Consider the following 27,384-nt stretch of genomic DNA (forward strand, 5'->3'; position numbering starts at 1 on the left):
TTTTTAACTTCATTTTGCTTCCCCGTCAGAAGCAAAAATGTTAGTCCCTGGAACAAAATATTTGACAAATGTTCGCTTCAAAAAATGTTCGCTTAAAAAAATATATATTCAAATATTTGCACACATTTTCACAAAAATAGCAGATATACAAGCTCATATAGCGCGGCACTCGGTGCCGCGCTATATGAGCTTGTATATCTGCTATACTGTTATCAGCAATGATGAAATCAATCACCAGAGTTTGAACCATGTTTGAAACGACCACTGAGTGAAATCACATGAACATCTGCTGCTCTTTGACCCCGTCCAGAGTTTGAGCAGCTGCACTGTTTACTCCTGTTTTTCTCCCCTGAGCGTCTGTTAGTCTGCCGTGTTGGAGGAGACGATATGAGACTTACTGTGTCCTCCATGTTGTTCCTGACCGCGGTCCTCCAACTGCCGACGGGACGGGGACAGAACAGCTACAGCCGACTGCAGCCCGTCGTCAAGAAGTTTGTGGATCTGGCCATTAACAACGCGAATCAACGACTCAATTATGGCCATCTGAATTTCCATGAAATTGGTGAAATAGAACAGGTAACGTTGCCGGCATGTGATATCCTTCATTATTGTATTGAAGGGTCTTGAATCATTATTTATGCACAGTGTGTTGTTTTCACAGATGCAGCTTTATACAGGGGCGGACTGGCCATTTTGCATACCGGGCATATGCCCCGTGGGCTGCTGGGCCACTGGGCCACCCAAAAAAGAAAAAAGGGGCGGGTTTTGTTTTAAAACAAAATATTTTTGCTCCCGTTTTAGGATTATTACGGTCATTTCCGGGTTGCGCGGCCCAATTATATTATAGAGTATCTGCTATCTGCGCGCCGGTTGTGGTGGGCCGGTCTGGGCCAAAATGCCAGGGCTGAATTTTGGTCCCAGTCCGGCCCTGGCTCAGTACCGCGGGAAGTAGGGGTGCTGGGGGTGCGGCCGCCCCCCCCCCCCCAGGTACCAATTTTTTTTTATTTTTTATAATAAATCGGTAAAATCAGGCAAAAATAAGAATTAAATAACATAACTCTAACCTAACCCTAATACTAACCCTAAAACCTCGCGCGTGCATGAGGTGCGCATACCTTACCCCTAACCTAAAAGGTCTTCCCGCGGCTATGCCCTGGCTTTATGTGACAACAAATGAGTGTGTTCTCTTCTGAAACAGATCAGTAACTTGAATGAGTAGTTCACCCAAAAAAAAATACTTATTTTCTATCAATTACACGACCCACGAAGAATACCAAAACGCTCGCCCCAAAACACAGTCGCCCCGGGGCAAATCCGACGGTATTCACCTGGTATTCCTAAACCTAACCTTATAAATAAAACTATGCCTAAACCTAACCTTATTCCTAAACGTAACGTCAGTAAAATTATGCATAAACCTAACCTTATTCCTAAACGTAACCTCAGTAAAACTATGCTTAAACCTAACCTTATTCCTAAACATAACCTCAGTAAAACTATGGCTAACCCTAAACTTATTTCTAACCTTATCCTCAGTAAAACAAAATACAAGAATACAAGAACCGCTGGTCCGCGGAAAAAATGGGGGCGAGCGTGTTTTGGGGCGAGTCTTCCGGTTACCCCCACTTGAATACATGGAGATTCTTTTTTGTTTTAGTCGCATTACTAAGCCAATAATTTGATGACCAGCGTCAACTCAGTCTCCTCAATCGAGTCTCCTACTGAGCAGCCACCCAGGCATCGAATTATTGGCTTAATGTGACAAAAATCTCCATGAATTCAAGGCTTAATAGGGTGTGTAATTGATACAAATGTAGTGCTTTTGCTGAAGTGACAGTCTTCCCTCACCAAATTTAACTCACAGAATTGACGATGAGTCAACAAATCTCATGTCCATATACACTTTTGATGTGCCAGTTGTGAGTCACAAAGAACTGTACCAGGCATCATGCAAGTAATGGGAATACTTAGTGCCCCCAACAGCAAAACATTTCATATAATTTCATTTTATATTAACTTTTTTTTCTCAGTCACTCTCAAAACCCAATTCTACAATCAATCATACGTATGTAATAAACCTGAAGACTTCCCACAGGGGAAAGTTCAATATCGTTAGTTACCTTTCCTTTTTTTTTATGTCATTCTCTCTGCGGGTAATCATAAATAAATACAAACAATACACAAGGAATGTCTACTGCAAACGTAATACATAAAAAAGAAAAGAAAAACTAATGATGGTATAAACTCCTGTTATTTTTTGGGGTGAACTACTCCTTTAAAGCTGTGGAATGTTCAGCTTTAAAAAACAACATGTTTTATGTAATATGATGTATGGTGGACTTGGTAGTCAATCAAATATTTGCAGAACAACGGTAGATATGTACAGGTTTGTTTTGACTGTACTTACAGTATCAACACTGCAATGCAGAAATACTCGGTTACAAGTAAAAGTCCGGTATTCAACATTTGAAAAAGGGTAAAAGTACAAAAGTATTGGCATCAAAATGTACTTAAAGTACCAAAGGTAAAAGTACTCATTATGCAGAATGTCCTATTTCACAAGTGTTCTTGAAAATCTTTTGAAAATAGCAGATCTAGATCGGCTATTTTCAAATAGCCAAAGTATATGTAGGGCTATTGTATATGCATGTTTTATAATAATAATCAAAATCTACAAAGTAACAGTGACTAAAGTTTTCAAATATTTTTTGTAAAAGTAAAAGTTAAATATTTGCCTTTGAGATCTAGGGGAGTAGAAGTAAAAGTATTGAAAATCGGAAATACTCCAGTAAAGTAAAAAAAACACCTAAAAATTGTACTTAAAGGGCAAGACCACTTTGGTAGAGGTTTGGGTTGTGTAGTTACCTTGCCATGATGTAACTCCAAAGGTGGACAAGAAATTAAAAATAATTGCTCCATTGATTGGAAATTGATAATTCAAAATATGCTCCTCATTGACTTACATTGTACGGTAAAACAGCTCTCAAAGTCACTCTTTTAGCACCTAAACAAACGCAAACAAAGTTGATTCAGACAATATAGAACATCACCAAACCCAGTACTGTTTTTTTTTTTTTTTTAAATGTTAACTTCCTGTTGATTTTGCTATTTTTATTAAGAAGAAAACCCGGACTGGATTCGCGGATCCGGATCCGGATCTTCAAATAGTAAAATCAGCAGGAAGTTAACATTTTTATTTAAAAAAAAAACTGTACTGGGTTTGGTGATGTTCTATATTGTCTGAATCAGCTTTGTTCGTGTTCACGTGTTTACGTGCTAAAAGAGTGACTTTGAGAGCTGTTTTACCGTACAATGTAAGTCAATGAGGAGCACATTTTTAATTATCAATTTCTAATCAATGGAGCAATTATTTTTGATTTCTTGTCCACCTTTGGAGTTACATCATGGCAAGGTAAATACACAACCCAAACCTCTACCAAAGTGGTCTTACCCTTTAAGTAAAGTACTTGAGTACATGTACTTAGTTACTTTACACCACTCGTGCCGCCTGAAATGTAGCGCTGTGTCATGTCCATCATGTTCCTTCTCACATCAGTTTGAGGGAAGAGAGAAGGAGATGAATGTGTTGTTCGTGTTGGTCTTGCTCTCTTGAAGAGAGAAGGAGATGAATGTGTTGTTCATGTTGGTCTTGCTCTCTTGAAGAGAGAAGGAGATGAATGAGTTGTTCATGTTGGTCTTGCTCTCTTGAAGAGAGAAGGAGATGAATGTGTTGTTCATGTTGGTCTTGTTCTCTTGAAGAGAGAAGGAGATGAATGTGTTGTTCATGTTGGTCTTGTTCTCTTGAAGAGAGAAGGAGATGAATGTGTTGTTCATGTTGGTCTTGTTCTCTTGAAGAGAGAAGGAGATGAATGTGTTGTTCATGTTGGTCTTGCTCTCTTGAAGAGAGAAGGAGATGAATGTGTTGTTCATGTTGGTCTTGTTCTCTTGCAGGTATCTCCACACCAGGTGAAGATAGACGTGCGTTTAAGGGCAACGACCTGCAGAAAGGCTCCTGGTGCCAAGAAGGAACACAGACATCGCCCTGAGTGTCCATTCAAACTGGTATGTGGAATACAGTGGTGGAAAGTAACCAAGTGCATTTACTTAAGTACTGTAGCCTACTTAAGTACAATTTTGAGGTATTTGTACTTTTACTTCTACTCCACTACATCTCGGATCCAAATATTGTACTTTTACTCCACTGCAATTATTTGAAAACTTTAGTTACTTTGCAGATATAAATTGTTACATTATAGAACATACATTAACCACTTTAGCCTTATTTTATTTGAAAATAGCTGATCTACAAGCTCACAACGTGATGTGTTGCGAGGCGTTGTGAGCTTGTAGATCTGCTATTTTCAAATAGCTGATGTATATGTTAAAGTGCTCACGTGGCCCATAGTCGCTTCTTTTGGGCTGGTTTTCCTAGACCTGGTAGCTTGTTTCTCTCCCAGAATCTGGCAACACTGGCTGCGACCCCCGAAAATAATCATTTGAACTGGCGAATGTTCCCCCAGAACAGGGATCTATAGGGTACAAAAGGTTCATGTAAAAAAGGTTCCCGTCGCACATAGATTTGGCGGCCCCCCCCTGTAGTAACTCTGAGGACCCCCTAGGGGTCCCGGACCCCCTGTTGAAGACCCCTGCTTAACATCACTGTCTGTGTTTCGTCTGTCAGCTCCAGGTGCGATGCTTTGTTTGTAGCCAGGATCAGCACACCAGCGAGCCTTTCATCGACTGTATTCGCAGAAAAGACGAGAAGACGGTAAGAATTGCTTCAACATTTCCAAAGCAAGAACCTCTTTTTCAGGTGATTCGCCCCGGTGTGGGCGTGGTCTTGAGGTTAGGTTTAGGCTAATCTATAAAGAACAGATTCTGCTCTGCGTTTGAATCTGTCGGTAGCCGTGTTGACAACCCGTGCGCATTGGTTACAAGTGGGATAAGATCAGGAAGCAGGCTGCGCTTTACCCAATTAATGTAGTGGGCGGGATTTACGTGTGTGCCGTTCCTTCCCCACTAGAAACAAACCGAAACTCGTTTAACAATATCGTCCTCGAAGCCGACAAGACCACGGAAAGTTCGTAACATTTTAACTTGCTCTTTCATCATAGAAACAAGTGGGCTTATAACGAAAACGATCCATGTTCTTTGGGAGAAGTGGTGTTAGTGTTCCGTGGAGAAATATTGTTAGTGGGAATGAAAACATAGTCGCACCACCGGAAGTGGAGCGCTGAAGGCAGACCAAAAACTCTGGTTTCCTTGCGGACGGGTGCTTCGTTGAGCTCCTCCCAGAGCCAAGTGAATAAGTAAAAAACAGCAGAGGGCGCTTTTTTTCATTTTTATTTGGCGACGGGTTCCCAGATTGGGTTTAGGCAGACCCATAGAGAGAGAGAGAGTTATGACACGCCCATAGCGGGCCGCTACGGGCTACAATTCCAAACATTGGAACTTCCTCATTGAGCATTTCCGCATTCTATTCTTACAATGGGAGTCAACGCTAGTGTTGTCACTCTCATATTAGATCACGCTGGGTTTAGGCATAGTTCCTTTGATGTTATATATGGTTGAGGTTAAGATATAATCATATCACCACGCCCAGCTGGGTAAAACACCATAGAAATAGGGGTCTTCCCATTTCAAAAGTCTGTTCTCTGTCTGTCTGTCTGTCTATCTCTCTGTCTGTCTGTCTGCATCTCTGTCTTGTTAATTTAAACATCTATCTACAGTACCTACCTGCATGGACAACTAAAACTGACTTTGTTTGTTAAACTGGCAAATTTGTGTGGTTGTCTATTCCAGTGCTTCTCAAAGTTTTAAATGTTTTTTGCTCAGTGCACTCCTGTAAACAACTTTGTTTTCATCCACATAACCCCTGAATTACATTTTTCATTTACAGAACTCAAACACTCATTCTGTTCAAACATGTTATGTTTTGTAAGACAACTTACATGTACATGTAGCAATGCTATTTCTGAGCAATGTATTTATGCTTTTGAAGTTATAAAATGCTATTTCTGAACAATACATTTATGTTTTCAAAGTCAGCATAATAGTATTACAGTCAAATGCTGTTTCTACCGAACAATGATAACGATTTGCCAATCAATAGAACGTGCCCGTTAGGGCCAAGCCCCGACCGCAGAGGATTATTGAAGTCACAGAAACCTGGTGGCCAAATCTGGTATCGGAAGACATCCGCAGTTAGAGCGCTATACTGCGCATGCTTCTATTGTTTCAAACGCTAGTGCGCCTGCTCTATATTGGCTCCAGTGTTAATTTTGACAGCAAATTTTGATTTAGTCTTAGTCTTAGTCTTTTGAATAACACACCATTTAGTTTTAGTCCAATTTAGGCTTCTGAAAATGGTTTAGTCTTAGTCTAGTCTTAGTCGACTAAATATCAAAACCTTAAGTCTTTTAGTCTTTTAGTCTTAGTCTAGTCTTAGTCGACAAAATTAACACTGATTGGCTCCAACATTGGAGCCAATCCAGGAAGTATAGAGGTACTTCCGGGTGCTTCATGCGCTTGTGAGCAACTTTCATTGAAATGAATAGGTGGGGGCGGGGCTGTCCGTTCTCTAGATACATTGTAACTCTATTGTTAGGGCACCGGCCTACTCGGGAACGAGGCAAGCTGAGAATGCATGCACCCAGTTATGCATTGTACCCGTTGTACCCGTCTGTCTGTGTCCCTTTTATTCTCATATATGGAGATCTCTGATGTCTGTCTGTTTCTTTGTGAGGACTGCGGATGAAAACTAGCATCTTTGCTAAATCCGGTGTATTTACGTCTTGACGTTCATTAATATGCATTGTCCTGTCCAAATAAACAAATGAATAGTCATGAGTGCATACCCATATATGGGCATATCGATCGGGTTGGTGATCCTGGACAACCGGCTCTCCATATATGCCTACATGCATGTCGGTGAACCGAACCACCTATCGTAGTGGTTCCAAAGTGGGTCATTGTCTCAGCCAGGCCGAAAGGCATGGCGAGAGAGTATGTTTTACCCCCTGTCCGTCCGCCCGTGTGTCCGTCCGTCCATCTGTCTGCGAACAGCTAATCTCCGGTCCTGTTGGCCAGGTCGCTGCGAAACTGTGCACACACACTCCCTGGATGCCAATTCAGAACCTCTGGCCCAAATCTTTCACATGGGCCTGTTACAGCGCCACCAGGAGGCCGATTTGTGCAAAACCCATTTTTGAATATTACTCCTACAGATTTTATCCAAACATCACACAAATCGGTACACAGTATCTCTATAGTCATGTGATCAAGTCACACACACACACACACACACACACACACAGACACACACACACACCCACCCACCCACCCACCCCCCCCCCCCCCACACACACACACACACACACACACACACACACACACACACACACACACACACACACACACACACAAATGAGAGAATTTGTGCATTTATTGTTGGATATTAATATTTATTCAATAGCAAATTATATTTTGTGTGTGTGTGTGTGTGTGTGTGTGCGTGCGTGCGTGCGTGCGTGCGTGCGTGCGTGTGTGTGTGTGTGATAAATTCAAACCATAACACATTTGCCTCTTGCTTTATTGCAGCGTCATGCTACATGGGATGAACACTGTCAACGTGCAGCGCTCAACGGGGAGTTCAGTCTCCTGAGCTCCCCATTTAAAGGTAAACGATCATTCATTGATTTTAGGATCTTCTTGAAATATGTAAGTGTGGGACTTGCTGGGGCGTTGCTGCAGTACAGACTATGCAGTAGCCACACTTGCTGGGGCGTTGCTGCCTGCAGCTCCTTCCACTCAGGGCTCATCCATGTGTCCCTACACTTATATATCTGTACTGTACCAATATAAGCCCTGGGATTTGAACCCGTCTCCCGCATGAACCAACATCATAACCACTAGCCTAAAGGGGAATTCCCCTAAAGATATTAGGCTTTAGGCAGTGGTGTAAAGTACTGTACTTAAGTACAATTTTGAGGTACTTTTACTTTACTGGAGTATTTCCAATTGTCTGTACTTTTACTTCTACGCTACATCTCAGAGGCAAATATTGTACTTTTACTCGACTACAATTATTTGAAAACTTTAGTTACTAGTTACTTTGCAGAAGTAAATGATTACATTATGAAACATACATTAACCACTTCAGCCCTATTTTATACCTAGACTATTTGAAAATAGCCGATCTGCAAGCTCACAACGCATCGCATTGCGACACGTTGTGAGCTTGTAGATCTGCGATTTTCAAACATTTTAGTACTTTTACTTTTGGTACTTTAAGTTCATTTTGATACCAATACTTTTGTACTTTTACTTTAATTTTTTAATTCCGGACTTTTACTTGTAACAGAGTACTTCTAACATTGCAGTATTGATACTTTTACTTAAGTAAAACATTTGAGTACTTTCCGAATCATCTTTATTGCATGGATATTACTCCTACATATTTTGTCCAAACATCACTCAAATCGGTAACACATCATGGTCATGTGATCAAGGCGGATCTGTCCGGTTTTTCATTTTCCATCCTGATTGGCTAAGATTGACTTCTACTACCTGTGCTCCTCGGAGCACATTTTTTCTAGTTTTCCTTTTTTTTTTGTCATTATTACAAACTTTGATAAGTGTAAAAAATAAATGAAATGTGAGAACAGAGAGAACAGTAGGCCTACATGACTGTGGTGTTCTAGTCCCTCCACCACAAGGAAGGGGTTAAAGGTGGAAGTGATATGACTTACTGTGAACCAGTGTTGATTTCGTCGACTAAAACTATGACGAAAAATGTTCGTCGACTACCTTTTTTCAGTGACAAAAAAACAACAAAGCTGTGATGACATTTTCGTCAACAAAAAAAAACTAGACTAAAATGTCAGAGAGGGACTAGTGGAGAAGAGATCCAGTAGAACTAAAAGAAAGGTATTTGTATGTTTGGTTGCACTCGGGTGTTGCGCTCTGAAAATAGCAGATCTACAAGTGTAAAATCAGCCGTTACGACGCCATCAAGGCACCGCCAAAAGACATTTTGGTCGACTAAATCAACTGTAGATTTAGTCGACTATAATCTTATGATATTTAGTCGACTAAAACTTGTCAAAAACTAAGACATTTCAGATGACTAAAACAAAATGGAATTTTATTCAAAAGATGACTAAACTAAATCAAAATATGCCGTCAACACTGCTGTGAAGCATGATGAAGTCACCACTTTAGATTGGATGAGGGATGCAATGTTTACATACAGCTCTATAGATTTGTCTTACAATGCATAACCCATACACACAGTACCTAAATAAACCTAATAAAACAGCAAATCAGACACAAACTGCTGTAATCCAATGTCGATAATCATCTACAATTGAATTGCAATCACTGAAGTATTTCATGATCATGTGCTGAGATGGACTATTGTTATTGACTGATTAAACACAGTATTCCTGTAAAGGTTGTCTTTCCCCTGCTTCTTCTGTTAATCATTTGCAGTAGTCAATACGGCAAACAACACCGTTAGGCTGATCCAATCAGCTTCCTTCAGTGGTGGAAAAAGTACTCAAATGTTTTACTTAAGTAAAAGTATCAATACTGCAATGTAGAAGTAAGAGAAGTTACAAGTAAAAGTCCCGAATTCAAAATTTACTTGAGTGAAAGTACAAAGGTATTGGTATCAAAATGTACTTAAAGTACTAAAAGTAATAAAATGTTTGAAAATAGCAGATCTACAAGCTCAAAACGCGTCGCATCGCGGCTATTTTCGAATAGCCTATGTATAAAATAGGGCTTAAGTGGTTAATATATGTATTAATTAATATATATATGTTCTCACTTCATTTTACACTTTAAAAGTTTTAATAGGCATAATTAGATTTTACAATGCTGTCTCTTCTTCATATGGCTGCATACTCAGTGAATGCTGAAGGCACTTATTATTATAGATCGGATTAAATGTGTTGAAGGTGTTTTTTTTAATGGCAATTCATTTATATTTGCAACCATGAACAGTATGAAAGATTTATTTATATTTTGTACACAGAACCATAGATAACATGTTCCAAAGATGTACTGCTTCATTCACTTCCTGGTTAAAGTATTAGGGAAATATTCTGTATCTCGGCTCCTGTGTTTTACTATGTATTTTTGGCGAAACATGCTACTTTCAACTGGCTGCAATTATGGAACGGATTACCACGATCAGATTTTTTTTTCCGATTCTACGAGACCCCAGTGTGTGTAATCACCGTGAGGACGGTGATCACGGAAAATATTCTGTGACTACTTGAAAAGGTAAGAAAATCGTTAAAAATGCTGGCAGACTGGCGGTACCTCTGGCACTCAATGATTAATAACATAGTAGCAATTGTGATTGGCCGGTGGATGTTTATATAAATTATGCCTTGCCACCCAATCAGGATGTGATAGGCAAAGACTTTCTTTTTTTTCCGCCAATAATCCCTGAAACTATGTTTTCACCCCAGTCCATCCATGTGTATGTCTGTCAATGTGACAGTGAGCAGCGGCACTGTTCGACCGATCAGCATGAAACTTTGCGCGCACACTCCAGGTAGGCCACTGAAAAACCGCCACCCAATTTTTTTAATCAGCCTCATGGTGGCACTATAACATTGCGCTTCACATTTTGGCCTACAACTCTTGACCCACATGCCCATACATATGGGCATGCCGGTGGCGAGTCGGTCGGATGGGCGGTTGTCCAGGACTGCCGATTCAATGTGCGTCTGTAATTCACATATCTCAAGAAACGTCCAGCCCACCGACCGACTTCAAACTCGCCGTGCGTTGCGTATCACTGAGATCTGGTGGGTGTGATGCGCAGAGTGGGTAGTCTCTTGCATCAGTGAAAACAATATTAATAAAATGTTCCCACACAACCTCTCTACCAAAATACTGATCCTTGTTTTTCCTCTCCATCCATCTACTTCTTGTCCTTTCCACCTATGATACACTTCTTCTTGTCCTGTCCACCTATGATACACTTCTTCTTGTCCTGACCACCTACCATCTACTTCTTCTTGTCCCGTCCACCTACCATCTACTTCTTCTTGTCCTGACCACCTACCATCTACTTCTTCTTGTCCCGTCCACCTACCATCTACTTCTTCTTGTCCCGTCCACCTACCATCTACTTCTTCTTGTCCTGACCACCTACCATCGTCCCAGGGCTGATCTGCTACAGTGGCGACGGCAGAGACTATCGGGGGACGGTTGCCAGGACGATTTCCGGCAAAACCTGCCAGAGCTGGTCAGCCCGGACACCTCACAGCCACGACCGCACGCCCGTAAACTATCCATGCAAGTAAGAACACCCAGCTATCTATCTATCAATCTATCTATCGAACCGTCTTTCTGTCTGTCTACATACAATTACCTACTGTACCTACTTACATGTTTTTGTCAGAGGCCTGGACCACAACTACTGCCGTAATCCAGACAATGAGAGGATGCCATGGTGCTACACCACTGACTCACAGACACGCTGGGAGTACTGCCAGGTCCCCAGATGTGTTGGTGTTCCCGAGCCAGGTAACAAACCCTCATCTCTCTCTCTGTGTGACTCACGGTACTGTTTGCAGAGAAAAAACGTGTGAGTTTAACTAGTTCCTGTCTAGCGTTAAAAAGTATTGTTAGTCTGGGAGTTCAGGTCACCGCGTTGCATCCGGCTTTGTCGAGCTTCTATGCGAATACAATTGGGCCGTGTTGGAGGGAGGGAAGCCGGACGGGGAGGGTGTCCTTCACCTGTCAGCAAAGAGTGTCAGGAATGGGAGGAGGATAAAGATCCTCACTGGGAGGCAGTGATGGAGAAGGTACTCACATTTCTTACTTAAGTAAAATTATCAATACTGCAATATAGAAATACTCTGTTAGGGCGCGGTCCCACCAAAACATGGTCGGGCCGCTGTTAAACGCAGGTTGTGCGCGGCCACAGTTTTTTGCAGCCAGCGCATTCTAAATAAACGGAGTTTATCACTCACTCTCAGGACCCTCCCATGCAACAGCTACAACCAGTTGCTCTATCGCTATAGCACCATGTCACTTCCTGAGTCTTGGGACGCTCCGCCTTCGACCTACCCGATTGGACAGTGGAGGAAAAGCAGCATAGAGCGCATAAACGCAAGATGTGCGTGACAAGCGGAAAAATGCGCTCTTGCGTGAATCCACGCGTTTGCATTGACAAAGCATTGGCAGATTCCGCCCCAGAGGTAAATTAAAAGTGTGGTGGGACCGCGCCCTTACAAGTAAAAGTCTGAGTAAAAGGACAAAAGTATTGGTATCAAAATATACTTAAAGTACAAAAGTAAAAGTACTCATTATGCAGAATGTCCCGTTTCACAAGTTTTCAAATCTTCAAATCCTTTGAAAATAGCAGATCTACATGCTCACAATGCGTCGCATCGCGTTGCATTGTGAGCTTGTAGATCAGCTATTTTCAAATGGCCGAAATGTACAGTATATAGGATTGAGGTGGTTAATGTGTGTTTTGTAATAATAATCAAAATCTACAAAGTAACTAGTAACTACAGTTTTAAAATAATTGTAGTGAAGTACAGTATTTGCTTCTGAGATGTACTGGAGTAAAGTACTAAACACTTGAAATACTCCAGTAAAGTAAAAATACCTCAAAATTGTACTTAACTACAGTACTTGAGTAAATGTACTTAGTTACTTTACACAACTGCTGGCAGGTGAGCCAGTAGGATATACAACAGTATTGACATCACACAGAAATGTGTAACCCTAACCCGATCACAATATCGGGTAACCATAGCAACCTGATAACCTGGAAGCAGGGCCTATAACAATGAGATGTTATGGTAAAACAGGTTTTGTAAAATGGTGTTTGCTAACGTAAAATATCTGCTTGCTAAGGTAAAATTGTGGTTGCTATGGCAAAACATAAATGAGAAATATGTTTTAGAGTGTACTGTGCCTTTGAAAGACTTACCTAATGTTACACTTGGAAAAGTGGCAGGTGATGTTAATTAGGGGGATTATAGTGGTTTAGACTGTAGAGGAAAATGCTTCTATTCAAATGGTCAAGAATACCAAAAGTATTTACGGCAGATACAGCAGATTTGTGTGAAAACGTTTCGGTATAGAATACTGTAGAATACTGTACTGAATACCTATATACCTATATCTATATAATGTTTTCCAATCAGCCACTGATCCTTGACTTTATTCTCTCCATCCATCTACTTCAAACAGTTAGCGGTGTCTTGTTCAGGGACACTTTGACACATAGACCGGGGCCAGAGAGCGAACTGGGGACCTAACGTTTACCAAAACACTGATCCTTGTCTTTCCTCTTTCCATCTATCTACTTCTTCCTGTCCTCAGCATCAGAGCCTACCATCGTTCCAGAGCTGACCTGCTTCACCTGCGAGGGCGTAAACTATCGGGGGACGGTTGCCAGGACGATCTCTGGAAAAACCTGCCAGCGCTGGTCGGCCCAGACACCTCACAACCACGAGCGCACGCCCGAAAACCACCCACACAGGTAAGAACCAGAGTCCTGCACGGGTCCAATTTTGAGTTTTTTAACAGGAGGTTCAACGGCGTGCTCCATGCCGCTGTGCTGTGTTAAGTTACACAAGTGACGCTGTTTGGGCGGAAACAGTGCTCTCTGATTTTCACAATAAAATGTTACCCACCCGCGTTTAGTTCAGTACCGCCCGTCGCCGCGAACTTATAAAAGTATATTTTTCACCCGTTTTCACCCGTCAAACGCGGGTACCCGTCGGGTATCCACGGGTACCTGTCGGGTATCCGCGGATACCCCGCCCGTTGCAGGTCTCTGGTAAGAACACCCAGCTAAATATCTACCTATCTACAGCATCCATCCATCCATCTATCCGTATACATGTACAGTACTAACTACCTACTGTATACCTACCTACATGTTTTTGTCAGAGGCCTGGACATCAACTACTGCCGTAATCCAGACAATGAGATGAGGCCATGGTGCTACACCACTGACCCAGAGACACGCTGGGAGCACTGCCAGGTCCCCAGATGTGGTGATGCTCCCCAACCAGGTAGCTTTGACCACTTAAGTTCATGACCATGATGTTTAGCTGTGTACAATTACTGTGAAAACTAAAACTACTTTATTTTAATCAGAATCATTTCATTGAATCAGAATCAGTGTTGTTAGGTGGGTGGTATTATCTAACAGGCGGTTGCAAGGTTGTTGATTGGTCAAAACACATAGTTGCTAGTTTGTGTATGGTTGCTAGGGCAACATCAGTTAAAAACAAGGACTCTATTGAGTCCAATGAGGTAATACCCAGGCCTATATGACAAATGGCTCAAAATGTATGACCTATCAAAAGTCAACCAATCAGGAAAGGGGAGAGGGCTAACATACACCAATGAAGGACAAGGACTCTCAACCAAGTCCAATGATATTACCCACAAGTCTGTATGACAAGCTGTTCAAAATGTTGCAAGTTAGGAACCATCATAACAATGAATCAGGAAAGAGGGCATGGCTAAGTTTCAAAGGTTATGTCAAAAGATTGGAACCATCAAATCGCAATGACTTAGGAAAGACAGTATGGCAAAGTTAAACCAATTAAAGGAGAATTCCGGACATTTTAAGTGTTATCTTTGATGTCTCGTTACTCACCTACCGACGTTGCCAGGTTCCAGACCTGGCAACTTGGTGTTGCCAATTATAGAAACAAGCAACCAGTGTTAAATCGGTCGGCGATAGCGGTAGCCTCTCAGGAAGTTTCAGCGCATGTTTGACTATCATGAGACTCTACAATGAGTTGTAGTAGAGAAAAAAATAACTTTGCATCGGTTACAATAGACGAATTTCCCTAAGACACGCGCTCCCATTATGACAACGGAGGGGGTTGAAAAAATGACGACAGGGGAATCTCAGGAAAAAAACAACGCCACTTTTTACGTCGGTAGGTGAGTAACGAGACATCAAAGATAACACTTAAAATGTCCGGAATTCTCCTTTAAGGACAAGGACTCTCAACCAAGTCCAATGATATTACCCACAAGTCCAGTGACGCGACCCACAAGTCTGTAAAACAGGCAGCTCAAAATGTCAAAAGAGAGATATTGTAAAATATCAACCAATTAAAAAAGGGGGTGGACTTAAGTTACACCAATGAAGGACAAGGACTCTCAACTGAGTCTGATGAGGTAATCTACACGTCAATACATCAAACGATACGAAAGTTAGGAACTGTCAAGTATCGACCAATCAGAAAAGTGGGCGGAACTAAGTTACACCAACCACTTCATACACATACATCGGCCGGGGACCTTCTGTTTCCGAGACGGCCTCTCGACCAGAACACTGATCCTTGTCTTTCCTCTCTCCATCTGGGACTCCCTCTTCCTTTGGTGTGTTGCCCAGTTGGTGGCTAAACCCTAACCTTTAACTTCACAAAAACGATGCCTAGTCCTAACCTTAACCCTAACCATAACCTCACAGAAACTATGCCTAAACCTAACCTCAAAACCACATCGACCTGGGCGAGACACCGGGAAAAGTCCGCTCACCATCCATCTACTTCTTCCTGTCCTCATTATCAGAGCCACCTACCATGGTCCCAGGGATGACCTGTTACAGTGCCGATGGCACAAACTATCGGGGGACGGTTGCCAGGACGATCTCTGGCAAAACCTGTCAGAGCTGGTCGGCCCAGACACCTCACGACCACAACCGCAAGCCCAACGACTACCCATGCAAGTAAGAACATCCAGCCAAACATCCACCTATCTACAATATCTATGTATCTATCTAAACAACTATTTAGCCGTCTGTCCGTCTGTGCATCTGTCTGTCTTCTTGCTACCTACCTACTGAACCTACCTACCTGATTTTATCAGTGGCCTGGACAACAACTACTGCCGTAATCCAGACAATGAGAGGATGCCATGGTGCTACACCACTGACCTAGAGACACGCTGGGAGTACTGTGATATCCACACATGTGATGGTGTTCCCCAGCCAGGTAACTTTGACAACTTAAGTTCATGACAATGATTTTATTGATTACTTTTGTTTTAGGGGATTTCTGCTGAGGACGAATAACAAAACCTAATCTCTCTGTGACGTCTCACTGTACTGTTAGTAGTGTTAAGAGTGTTGTTCATTTGAAGTTGTGTTAGAGTTAAAAGTTGGTTTGTATAGGGTGAAACAGGTGTGGTAAATCAGGTGGTTGCTAAGGTGAAACAGTGGCTTTATTAAGGGTCTAATAGGGCATAGCAGTGGTGGCCATTTTGTGGTGCCACAGATCGATGCCACAGATTATGCATGTTATAGTGCCCTTCATTTAGAAATATTTCCCTGTGAGTGCGTGTGTGAAAGTGTGGCTCTTTGTGGTGAAATTGCACTGTGCACAATGAGCGCATCTGTAATTTCCATCTGGGATTTGAGTCAAGAAAGAGAATTCTGGCGTTTTAGGGAGGAGATCTGATTTGACCACTGTTTGTCCTATATTGGGAGGACGTTTGTAGACAACTCTCTGCATGTCTACAAACGCTACAGCGGGAATCTCTTTGGATTTACACCCTAGACACTATATGTCTCCTAACGAATGAACGAGGACTTTCAAATCAACCATTTTCTATGCAACCCTTTATAACTCTCGTTGGCCAAGATTAAAGCCTCACTATGTAATGTAAATTTTGTTTAATGAATGTTAATACAATACAACTTATACAATTGAGGTGGTTGTATTTTGTCTCCCTGCTCCTCTATTGAGACATTTAGATTGTGTCAAAGGTCAAGTCTCACCTAGACACAGGATCCGACACAAATTGTGACCTGACGGTCAAGATTAAATGTATCCCTCGAGCAAGCACGCCGGCTCTATTAGCTTAAATGTCAGCACTTTAGCAGGAATAGAAGGGGGTAGAAAGTTAAATGGTGCTGCTTTAAATGACCTGATTATTGTCTCCGCCAGGCCGTTGATCACTTAACTCTCTTTAGTTGAGTTTAAGTGATCAAGGCGGATCCGTCCGATCGGCCAGATTTTTCACATTCCGAACATTGCTGGCCCACACTAACCTACCTGACCTGGGGGAGACCTGTGCTCCGAGGAGCACTTTTCCTACTTTCCGATTTTATTAATCATGCCGTCCATTTGTGTTTTTCCACTGTTATGTTATGTAAATGTTGAACACTGCATTTATTTGATTGATTGTCATGTTTTATTTTTTACCACATTACCCTATTGTGTTGTTCCACCCACTAATGAATAACGTGACCTGTGGGTGTCTATATAGTGGGTGGGGTACACACATATCCAGTTTGTCGTGATGAAGAGCCTTGGCTCGAAACGTTATCATTAAATGACATTGGAGCAGATGAGTGTGCACCTCAACCAAGTGATTCTACTCTATTAGTTTATGTATGAGTGAGTTTACACAATTGTGTCAGTTATATGGTGCCATTCTAGCTAAATGGCATTTCCCCATTCAAACTAATGGGGTTTTCTTTCTTTTTTTTGGGGCGGTGAAACCGCCCCTATAAGTGAGGTTTGGATATTTGTACAACAAATCCTGCGCTGTGATTGGCCAAAAATGTACCCCGCCTAACCCTGCACCGTGATTGGCCAATCACAGTCTATTCAGGACTGTGATTGGCCAGTGTCACATGACACATGTGCACAGCCCTATATAAGAAATGTGCACAGCCCTATATAAGAAACCATAACTTTGAAAAAAACATTTTTTTTTTTTTTAAAGTTATGGTTTCTTCCATCATAAAGAGTGTTTCAATAAATGTATTTATTTTTTGTACATGATTGGTTGACTCCATTCAGTATTGTGATTAGCTAGCAAGACACCGCCCACTTCACACAGGGTGTGATTTTTTGTTTACATTTTTGTTTAAAAAAAACAGACCAGGGCCAGAGAGTGAACTGGGGACCTTCTGTTTACCAAAACATTGATCCTTGTCTTTCCTCTCTCCAACCATCTACTTGGTCCATCGTCCTCAGCCTCAGAGCCTACCATCGTTCCAGAGCTGACCTGCTTCACCTGTAAGGGCATAAACTATCGGGGGACGGTTGCCAGGACGATCTCTGGCAAAACCTGTCAGCGCTGGTCGGCCCAGACACCTCACAGCCACGAGCGCACACCTGACAACTTCCCACACAGGTAAGAACACCTCTCTCTCTCTCTCTCTCTCTCTCTCTCTCTATCTATCTATCTATCTATCTATCTATCTATCTATCTATCTATCTATCTATCTATCTATCTATCTATCTATCTATCTATCTATCTATCTATTATTGCTGTCTGGTACTGCCCTTAAGGTCTTTGATGAGGTCAAGTACTTAGGACATTATTTAACAAATGGCCTATCTGATGATAGGGACATCTACAGGCAACATAGATTGTTATATGCACAAGCTAACATGATAGTTCCTAAGTACAGTATGTGTTCAGCTTCTGTGAAGTACACACTATTCAAAGCTTTTTGCACACATATGTATACAGACTACTTGTGGCGGCGCTACAGAAAGAGAAGTGCCACGATGCAGCAGTGCAAGCCAAATGTGTGTCAGTATCGGCGTATCCACCTGCTCTGCTATCTATCTACGTACAACTGCCTACTTTACCTAACTTCATATTTTTGTCAGAGGCCTGGACAGCAACTACTGCCGTAATCCAGACAATGAGAGGATGCCATGGTGCTACACCACTGAATCACAGAAACGCTGGGAGTACTGCGAGGTCCCCAGATGTGATGTTGCTTCAGAGTCAGGTACCTGACCACTTAAGTTCATGACAATGATTTTATTGATTACTATTTGGGGATTTCTGGCGAGAACAAATAACAAACCCTCATCTCTCTGTGACTCACTGTACTGTTTGCAGAAGAAACTGACCATGAGTTTAGTTAGATGTCGATGTTCCCAAGCTTACAGTTTACTGTTCTGTTACTGAGCATCAGAAGTAGCAGAATCCCTGCCTCAGGGACAGACAAGCGTGATTCCACTCATCAAGACCAACATACTGGCTGCATTGAAACAAAGCGAACAAGTTAACCATCTTACAAACATAGAGCCTATAAGGTCAACAGCATTCCCAATAAAGACATTTTCCTATTGTTTTTTTCTGCCTGTCTCTATGAGGATATATCTTGCATGGTATGTACTAACATACAGAGAGAGAAAGAGATAATTGTGGCAAACCATGAAAAGATATTAGTTCCACATTGTCCAGGTCTCAAATTCACAACATTAGAGACATGAAGGCATGCACTTGTAAAGCTACTTGCCAAGTGAATATATATATTTATATAAGCTTATGTAGTGTTCTATTTAGGCCAGGGGTAGGCAACCTTTATTATCAAAAACCTTTTTTGGCAAAACATGTTATTAATTTATTTGTGCTTTTTAATTTTTTTAAATATTACTTTTGTATTGTTTGCTATACCAGTAAGCCAGCAGCGTTGGTGGTGAAAGCAAACAAATGTCCTCCAAGTATTAATACATTCTTCAATAATTTGTTTCTTATTTTTATCTGGTGTATACTGTAGGTGCCACTTTTTTCTTTACAAAAGGAGAATGTAAGAATAACTTTATGCCTACTACAATAATACATTATTATTAAAATCACAAGAAAAATCACACAAAAAAACTAGAAAACCTCGTATTCCTTTACATACTTCTTTGCCCAAGCAACTGGGAGCCACGGGAGAGGGCCTAAGAGCCACATGCGGCTCTAGAGCAGCAGGTTGCCTACCCCTGATTTAGGCTAACGCCTTTTACTATCCACTGAAGGCAGTGCAATAATTTTTTTGCCAGAAGATGGTGCACTCTGGTGTGTAACATGGCACACTGGCCAAAAGATGGCAGTGCACTCTAGGGTAAAGCAACAGAAGACAGAATAGTTAGGCAGAATTCCTAACCACACCAGTTTTGTGCCATAAGTGACTCTGATGACATCGCTGAAACTCACCTGAGCGTGTACTCAGGTGAGGTGTTTAGCCCCGCTCAGAAAAACTGTTTAGAAGAAGTTTAGAAACACACATAATTGTGGTCATCATGGAAAACATCTGGGCAGTAGCAATGTCTTTTGATACACTAGTAGGCTATCTGGCCCAAAAATGTAAACTTTTAGTAGCTGTCATGTCATTTTATACATACACACATGAACACTCTAAAATGTGCCAGCACGCACGCGCGCACACACACACACACACACACACACACACACACACACACACACACACACACACACACACACACACACACACACACACACACACATTCTCACAAATATTAGTCCTATATACTGTAGTTACACATTATAAATAACATCAAAAACATGAGTACAACAGCAAGCTCGGTAGTGTCCTGTGTGAAGATGCCTGGCCCATGCATGTTCCCAAGCTCATGGGTTCAAATCCCACTGCTCTGTGCTGTTTGTTTGTTTGTTTGTTTGTTTATTTAATTATTTTCGGGGGTAGGTATAGTTTTGTGAGGTTGAGGCTAGGGTGAATGTTAACTTGAGGCATATTTTTTGTGAGGTTAAGGGCAGGTACACACTGCAGGAGATTTGGTCCGATATTGCTGTCGCCGAAATTTTTTGGCGCTCGCCGACAAAACCTCCCGATCTGACACAGATCGGCCTTTGATCGGCGAGCTAATGCTCGCTGTGTGTGAAAGGCTCCGCGAGACGATATGGCCGCGATTATCCGCTCTGCGACGGCTTTCCGACCGTTTTCAGATAACTACCATGTTAGATATTCAGCTCTGTCTGGGACAGGACAGCAGACAATATCATACACTATGAACGGGGCTGCGACCACCTTGCGAGGAGATGCACGCTACAGCCAATGAGAGCACATTACAGCCACCGTGGCCTGACCACAACAAACAGATCCCTCCCCCGCATAGTTACTGTCCAGTCCTGTATTAAGTTAAACATTATTATAAAACAGAATGAGAGTGAGCGAGCGTGGTCGAAGGGGGCTGTTTATTTGAGACTATTGCACAGAGATAGAGAGAGAGAGAGACACACAGAGAGCGAGCGAGCGATCTGTATGTATGTATGTGTGTGTGTGTGTGTGTGTGTGTGTGTGTGTGTGTGTGTGTGTGTGTGTGTGTTTGTCTGAGTGTTGCCAGATTTTGCGAGAGAAATAAGCAACCAGGTTTGTGAAAACAAGCCCAACAAGCGACTAAGCATGAAGTCTATACACAAATACATTGGATACTTGAAAATAGACGATCTACAAGCTCACGTTGTAGATAGGCTATTTTTAAAGAAGAAATCTTGGGGGGGGGGGGAATTGAAATATTTTCCAAATCCACGCAGATCTTATATGGGGGTCTATGGCACAACATATTTTCAGAAGGGGGAGGTCTGCGCCTCTGCGGACAAATATTAATTTGGGGGTCCTTGCCCTGAACATTTTTGAGAACAACTGGTTCAAACAACATTAGGAAACAAGGTCAAAAAAGCAACTACACTTTCAAGCAACTTTACAGAAAAACAATCCTAAAGTCGCTTATAATAAGCGGACATGGCAACTCTGTCACTGACTGCTTCTGCGCACTTGACGTGCGAGAGAGTGAGAGAGAGTGAGAGAGAGAGGGAGATCGAGGGGCATATCACGGGATACGTCGATTTAAATTAATTGGAATAAACACAAATGTATGTATTGGGTCTGACTCTGGAGATAGCATCCTAGTAAACTATCCTACAGTGTGTAATCCCTGGTCGGGGATCAATCTATAGTGTGAAAACCACAACGATATATGACAGCCGATTTCAAGAAATAAACTCCTGCAGTGTGTAATGCTTAACGATCAGATGACCCCCCGACCACTTAAAGGTCCTGCAGTCTGTACCTGCCTTAAGGTGCATGCTTTCGTCATCATGCGACGTCACGTCGACCCGTCGACCCGTCATGTGAAATGTTGACGTTTTGTAGGCCAATGACAGAGCTGCAAAATGTGACGCCTTGGGAGTGTGAAGCGGGTTGTGTAAACACACACCCACAACGCACAACGCACACGCACACATAATATACTGTAGCCTGCTCTCCCTGGCTCTCTCTCATGCTGTGTCTCTCCATCTCTCCCAGGACGGTTCCCCCAGTGCGGGCAGCTTGGCTTTGCAAAAAGGGTCTTTGGAGGAACGCATTCTAGTCCTGGGGATCATCCATGGCAGGCGTCCTTGCAGACCAGAACCACTGGCTCATCTGAGCCGTTCAAACACAGCTGTGGAGGCGTCCTCATTGACTCGTGTTGGGTTCTCACTGCCGCCCACTGCATGTAAGCTGCACTGAACCACTGTGTGTATGGTAATATGCAAGCACAGACAGAAGTCCTGCCTCTCTATTTATTGTAATTCTACGCAAATTCTGTAATTCTACACAAATCATGACGTTTACCGAACCTTTAAAATTTTCTTTTTTTTAAAACAGACATTTTCAATGCCGGTGGCATGCCCGTTTCCTGTTCCAGGTCAGCGTCCCATAGCTTTGTTTGATTGGCTCGGCAGCAGTTTTGAACGGGTAGCACATTTTGAAGGTGTGATGTGTTTCCGGTTCAAATCTGCTGCTGAGCGATTCAAACTAGCAAGCTATGGGGAAATTAACAGGAAACGGGTCTGCCACCCAGTGTTAATTTTGACAGCAATTTTTTATAAGACTTTTGAATAACATTCCATTTAGTTTTAGTCATATTTTAGTCATCTGAAATGTTTTAGTTTGAGTCTAGTGTCAGTAGACTAAATATCATAAGAGTTTGGTCAACTAAATCTACAGTTAATTTTGTTTTCTTTGGCGTAGTTAAAAAGTATTTTTGGCGGGCAGTGATGGCGTCGTGCCTGATTTATACTTAGCTGTGTGCTGAAAATAGCCGATCTATAAGCTCACAGTGTCTTACACTGCGACATGTTGTGAGCTTATCGATTGGCTATTTTCGAAGCATGACACCCACGTGCAACCAAACATAAAATTGCGGGTCTTAGTTCTTCTGGATCTCTTCTCCACTATAGTCCCTCCCTAACATGTTTGTCTAGTGTTTATTTGTTGACGAAAGTGTCAATATATTTAATCAAAATTTGTCATCATAGCTTAGATTTTATTTCGTTTTTATTTTGATTTATCAGTGAAAAATAAAAATAAAAGGAAAATGAACACTGCTGCCACCTTCTGAAAACTGGGCCTACAGTTATGCACAGAGCTGATTCTCTCTGGATAATTGACTGACTGGTTGTTTCTCCAGTAACGGTTCCAAGGAAATGCAGGTGGTCTTGGGTGCAGTGGACATTACGAGCCATGAAGAGTCAGACCAGGTCATCCCCGTGGAGAGAGCCATCGTTCATGACGGTTACAGGGAATCGTCCTACGCTCTTCATAATGACGTTGGTGAGGCTATAGGTTGGCAAAGGGAAGGTAGTGCCCAGGATTACATAGACAATTGGCACTGGGTGTAAAAAATAGGGGTTACAAAATCGTGGGATACAAATTTAGAATTAAACTAGAAAAAGTGCTCCTCGGAGCACAGGTCTCCGCCAGGTCAGGTACGTTTATTGTGGCCTCCTGGTGGCGCTATAATAGGCCAATGTGAAAAGGGTGCCATTTATTCTTAGGCCTTTCACGGCAATCAGACACTGCATTCATGATTTGAGGCATTTTGTTCCAAAAATATGTTTTGCTAAATTAGACCTGCTGGTGGCGCTATAACAGGCCCATGTGAAAAAGTTGGGGCAGAGGTTCTGAATGGGCATCCAGGGAGTGTGTGTGCACAGTTTCGGAACGACCGGGCCAACGGTGCCGGACGGACAGTACACACGGATGGACACACACACACACGGACGGACGGACAGGGGGTAAAACATACTCTCTCGCCATGCCTTTCGGCCTGGCGGAGACAAAAATACATTAAAAAAATAAAATGAGGGCTTGGCACTCAACTGTACTCTGAGTTTAAATAAAGGTGATGATGATGATGATGATGATGATGATGATGATGATGATGATGTTAAAAGATATATATATTATTTTTATTATTATTTTTACAAACCATTACCATCCTTAGAGCTCTGTGCTCTCATTGGTAGGGCTGAAGATAAAAATGGGAATTTTGAAATTATTATTAGCAACATTGACATGATATATTAATCAAGCATACATACATACTAATGATATACTAACGTACTGTACTGACACTGTGTTCACTGTGCCTCAGCATTACTCCAGCTGAAAGTCACTGACAGCCCATTCTGTGCCAAGGAAACCAGCCTTGTTAGGAGTGCTTGTCTGCCAAACCAGCTCTTCCCCGACGGCACAGAGTGTGTGGTCTCTGGATGGGGCAGCACTGAAACTCGTATGTATCCAACTACACATTACCACTAATCTGAATCCAGCTCATACTGCAGACAGTTTAGAGAACACTGACACTGCTGCTTTTTACACTTTTTAAGTGGTTCCCCACGCTTCTATACCCAGCTTTGTGTGTGTGTTTGTGTGTGTGTTTGTCTGTCTGTTGCACGAACACCTGCAACTGCTTAGCAACTGATAACAAGGGAGCATAAGGCACCAGGGAGTCAGTAATAAGGCATAAGTCAGTAGGGAGTCACTAATATTGCCTGCAAAGTCAAACGGAATTACTGGACACAACGCAGATTTGTGTCAGAACTTGGTAAGTATTAAGGCACTTGCTTCATTTGTAGATGAAGTCTATTTCCTTCTATATAATATAGTTTGCTTATCAGTTGTAGGTGTTTGTGCTACATGCACACACCGCCCATGGTCGACCCACCCTCTCTAGGCAAAACAAGGACAGGAAAGAATTGTGTACAAAATTCACCATATCTTTAACATTCGCTAATTGTATCTCCATTATGACCACAAATATGCTCTAAAAGTGAGATTTTCTTTCTTCATTTCATGACATCTTTAACATTGTCTCAGTGTAGCGATTTCTCACAGGGAATCCTCCTTCAATTCACAAACAGATCTCTGCACGGCTGTATCTCTCTCACCAACACAGCTTCCATGTCTCTGTGAATCATTTCCGAGTGGAAACTATTTGCTCCTCACACGACTCATCTATTCCTATCTATTGTACAGTTTATGCTATCTATTCCTTTACCTATGGCAGTGGTTCTCAAACTTTTTCATCTCAAGGACCCCCAAAATGATATGTATTTGGCCGCGGACCCCCATCTCAAATATTTTCTTCCAGGAACCCCCAGAAGCAAAGATTTGAGTTACAAATGTTCGCTTAAAAATATATATATATTCAAAGATTTGCACAAATGTTCACGATTTTTCAAAAATAGCAGATCTACAAGCTCATGGCGCGGCACTCGGTTTTGAATTGCCAAAGTATAAAAGCTTAATATGATTGAGATGCTATATTAACACATTTTGCTGGGGACCACCTGGAACCCCCCCAAGGACCCCTGGGGGTCCCCGGACCCCACTTTGAGAACCAATGACCTATGGCAACATTAGGTTTACATGTATGTTGCAGTAACATCTTGCAACGTGTGAAGTATAACAACACAAGACATAATGGTTTTCTCTCTTTTGTCTCGTTTTGCCTCTCTGTGTTCTTGGCCCTCACAGGACACCGTCCGGAGAAGCTGTCAAAAGCCGTCGTTCCCTTGATCTCTGTGAATCGTTGCATGGCTCCACATGTCTATGGAGACATACTGGACGACACCATGATCTGTGCAGGATACATGGCAGGAGAAGTTGACGCCTGCAAAGTGAGTGTGTGTGTGTGTGTGTGTGTGTGTGTGTGTGTGTGTGTGTGTGTGTGTGTGTGTGTGTGTGTGTGTGTGTGTGTGTGTGTGTGTGTGTGTGTGTGTGCAGGTGGTTGGATGGACGGACTGGCAATAATGGACCGTGTAGAGTTACAGACACATAAGGGTCCATTTGATGGCAGTGGTGGAGAACCACCACTAGTGTACAATACTATTATGCATGGTATAGGCCAAGATGAAGCCATTCAGTGAGTCCTTTGTAATGATCCTCTATATCACACACATCAATCCATACTGGTTGGTTGTCCTCACAGGGTGATTCCGGCGGTCCCCTGATGTGCCAAGAGAAAGGAGTTCACTACGTCGCCGGCACTGTGAGCTGGGCACACGGATGTGCTCTGAAGAACAGGCCTGGTCTCTACGCCAACGTCCTCAGATATGAGAAGTGGATTACTCGCATGATGTATTCTGATTCTTCTGATTACAATGATTACGATGATTATGATTATGATATATGATTTATATCGGCACTGTCAGGCAGAAACCTTGTATCTCCAAGTTTCAGATGTTTTATTTTTTTTGTTTTTGCGTAAATTAAAGCCCTACTTCATCATACAAGAGTCACACAAAAATAGTGAAAATAGCAGATCTACAAGCACACAACTTCTCACGATGTGAGGCGTTGTGAGCTTGTAAATCTGCTATTTTCACAATTTCAAAATGTTTTTTTAAATAATAATGAAAAGGGAACAGTTTTGGACATACAAGGTTTCCACATTCCATATACCTCCATTAGTCATATTCACACGGCGGCCATTTTGATATCAAGTTAATGAAATAATGCTGCAAATATGACCTGAGAGCAAAATGGCCGCTGTGTGAATATAGTCAATTGTGTGGGTGTGCACAAAAGCATGTAAGACAGGTTACAGGTCCACCCTCATGTAAGCAATGACACAATTATGCTGTTAGTCCAGGACTACATCAAAATGTCTCATCATGACACACTTTTGGGCCGTGTGATCCACTACATAAGTTAGTGCTCTCAGATTCTGTGATATGCTTGCGTGGATAATCTGGAGCAGAGTAACACCGGCAAACTGAATAGCATTGCAATAAATGGTTAATCCTGAGCTGAAGTGTCTAACTGAAATTGTTTGTCACAGAAGACCTTCCACTTCAGCCTTGAGTTTGCATGAAATTAGTTTGCTGTGTTTACACATCGCACATAATACTGTTTACTCAATTTCTGTTTTTTTCCCTTCTTGTTCTTCTTCTTCTTCTTCTTCTTCTTCTTCTTCTTCTTCTTCTTCTTCTTCTTCCTCCTCCTCCTCTTTGGCCTTCCTTTTCTCCTCTTGCTTGGCAGCTCCATCTTCAGCTTCTTTCTCCCAACATACTCCCCATCATCCCTCTTCCACACATGTCTCAACCATCTCAAAGTCGCCTCTTTTGTTTTATCCCTAAACCTTCTAACCTGGGCTGACTTTCTAATGCCGTCATTCCTGATCTTGTCCCTCATGTCACTCCAAGTTAGAATCGTAACATATTACATTCTGCCACCTCCATCTCTGCCTCCTGTTAACTCATTCACTGCCAGACTTATTTCTGGCTGTGTTTGCCCACTGCCAGCAATTTAGTATTTTTTTAAAC

General features: G+C 42.1%; 1 protein-coding gene across 1 annotated transcript in view; it reads left to right on the forward strand.

Moving 5' to 3' along the window:
- Window positions 1–3,913: 3,913 nt before the first annotated feature.
- Window positions 3,914–27,384, forward strand: part of LOC308075376 (plasminogen-like) — a gene marked incomplete at both ends in the record, with an annotated part of 25,761 nt that continues 2,290 nt past the window's right edge. Inside the window, 17 exons of the mRNA XM_080415230.1 lie at window positions 3,914–3,919; window positions 3,952–4,062; window positions 4,682–4,768; window positions 7,600–7,678; window positions 11,185–11,320; window positions 11,423–11,547; window positions 13,363–13,522; window positions 13,936–14,060; window positions 15,583–15,739; window positions 15,880–16,004; window positions 17,997–18,156; window positions 18,642–18,766; window positions 22,097–22,286; window positions 23,244–23,386; window positions 24,210–24,347; window positions 25,595–25,737; window positions 26,049–26,197. Of these exons, the coding sequence (XP_080271356.1) occupies window positions 3,914–3,919; window positions 3,952–4,062; window positions 4,682–4,768; window positions 7,600–7,678; window positions 11,185–11,320; window positions 11,423–11,547; window positions 13,363–13,522; window positions 13,936–14,060; window positions 15,583–15,739; window positions 15,880–16,004; window positions 17,997–18,156; window positions 18,642–18,766; window positions 22,097–22,286; window positions 23,244–23,386; window positions 24,210–24,347; window positions 25,595–25,737; window positions 26,049–26,197 (2,159 nt within the window). The remainder of the gene's footprint in view (window positions 3,920–3,951; window positions 4,063–4,681; window positions 4,769–7,599; window positions 7,679–11,184; window positions 11,321–11,422; window positions 11,548–13,362; window positions 13,523–13,935; window positions 14,061–15,582; window positions 15,740–15,879; window positions 16,005–17,996; window positions 18,157–18,641; window positions 18,767–22,096; window positions 22,287–23,243; window positions 23,387–24,209; window positions 24,348–25,594; window positions 25,738–26,048; window positions 26,198–27,384) is intronic.

The sequence above is a fragment of the Gymnoscopelus braueri genome, assembly GCF_963280865.1.
Source record: "Gymnoscopelus braueri genome assembly, chromosome: 2".
In the NCBI taxonomy this organism is placed as follows: Eukaryota; Metazoa; Chordata; class Actinopteri; order Myctophiformes; family Myctophidae; genus Gymnoscopelus; species Gymnoscopelus braueri.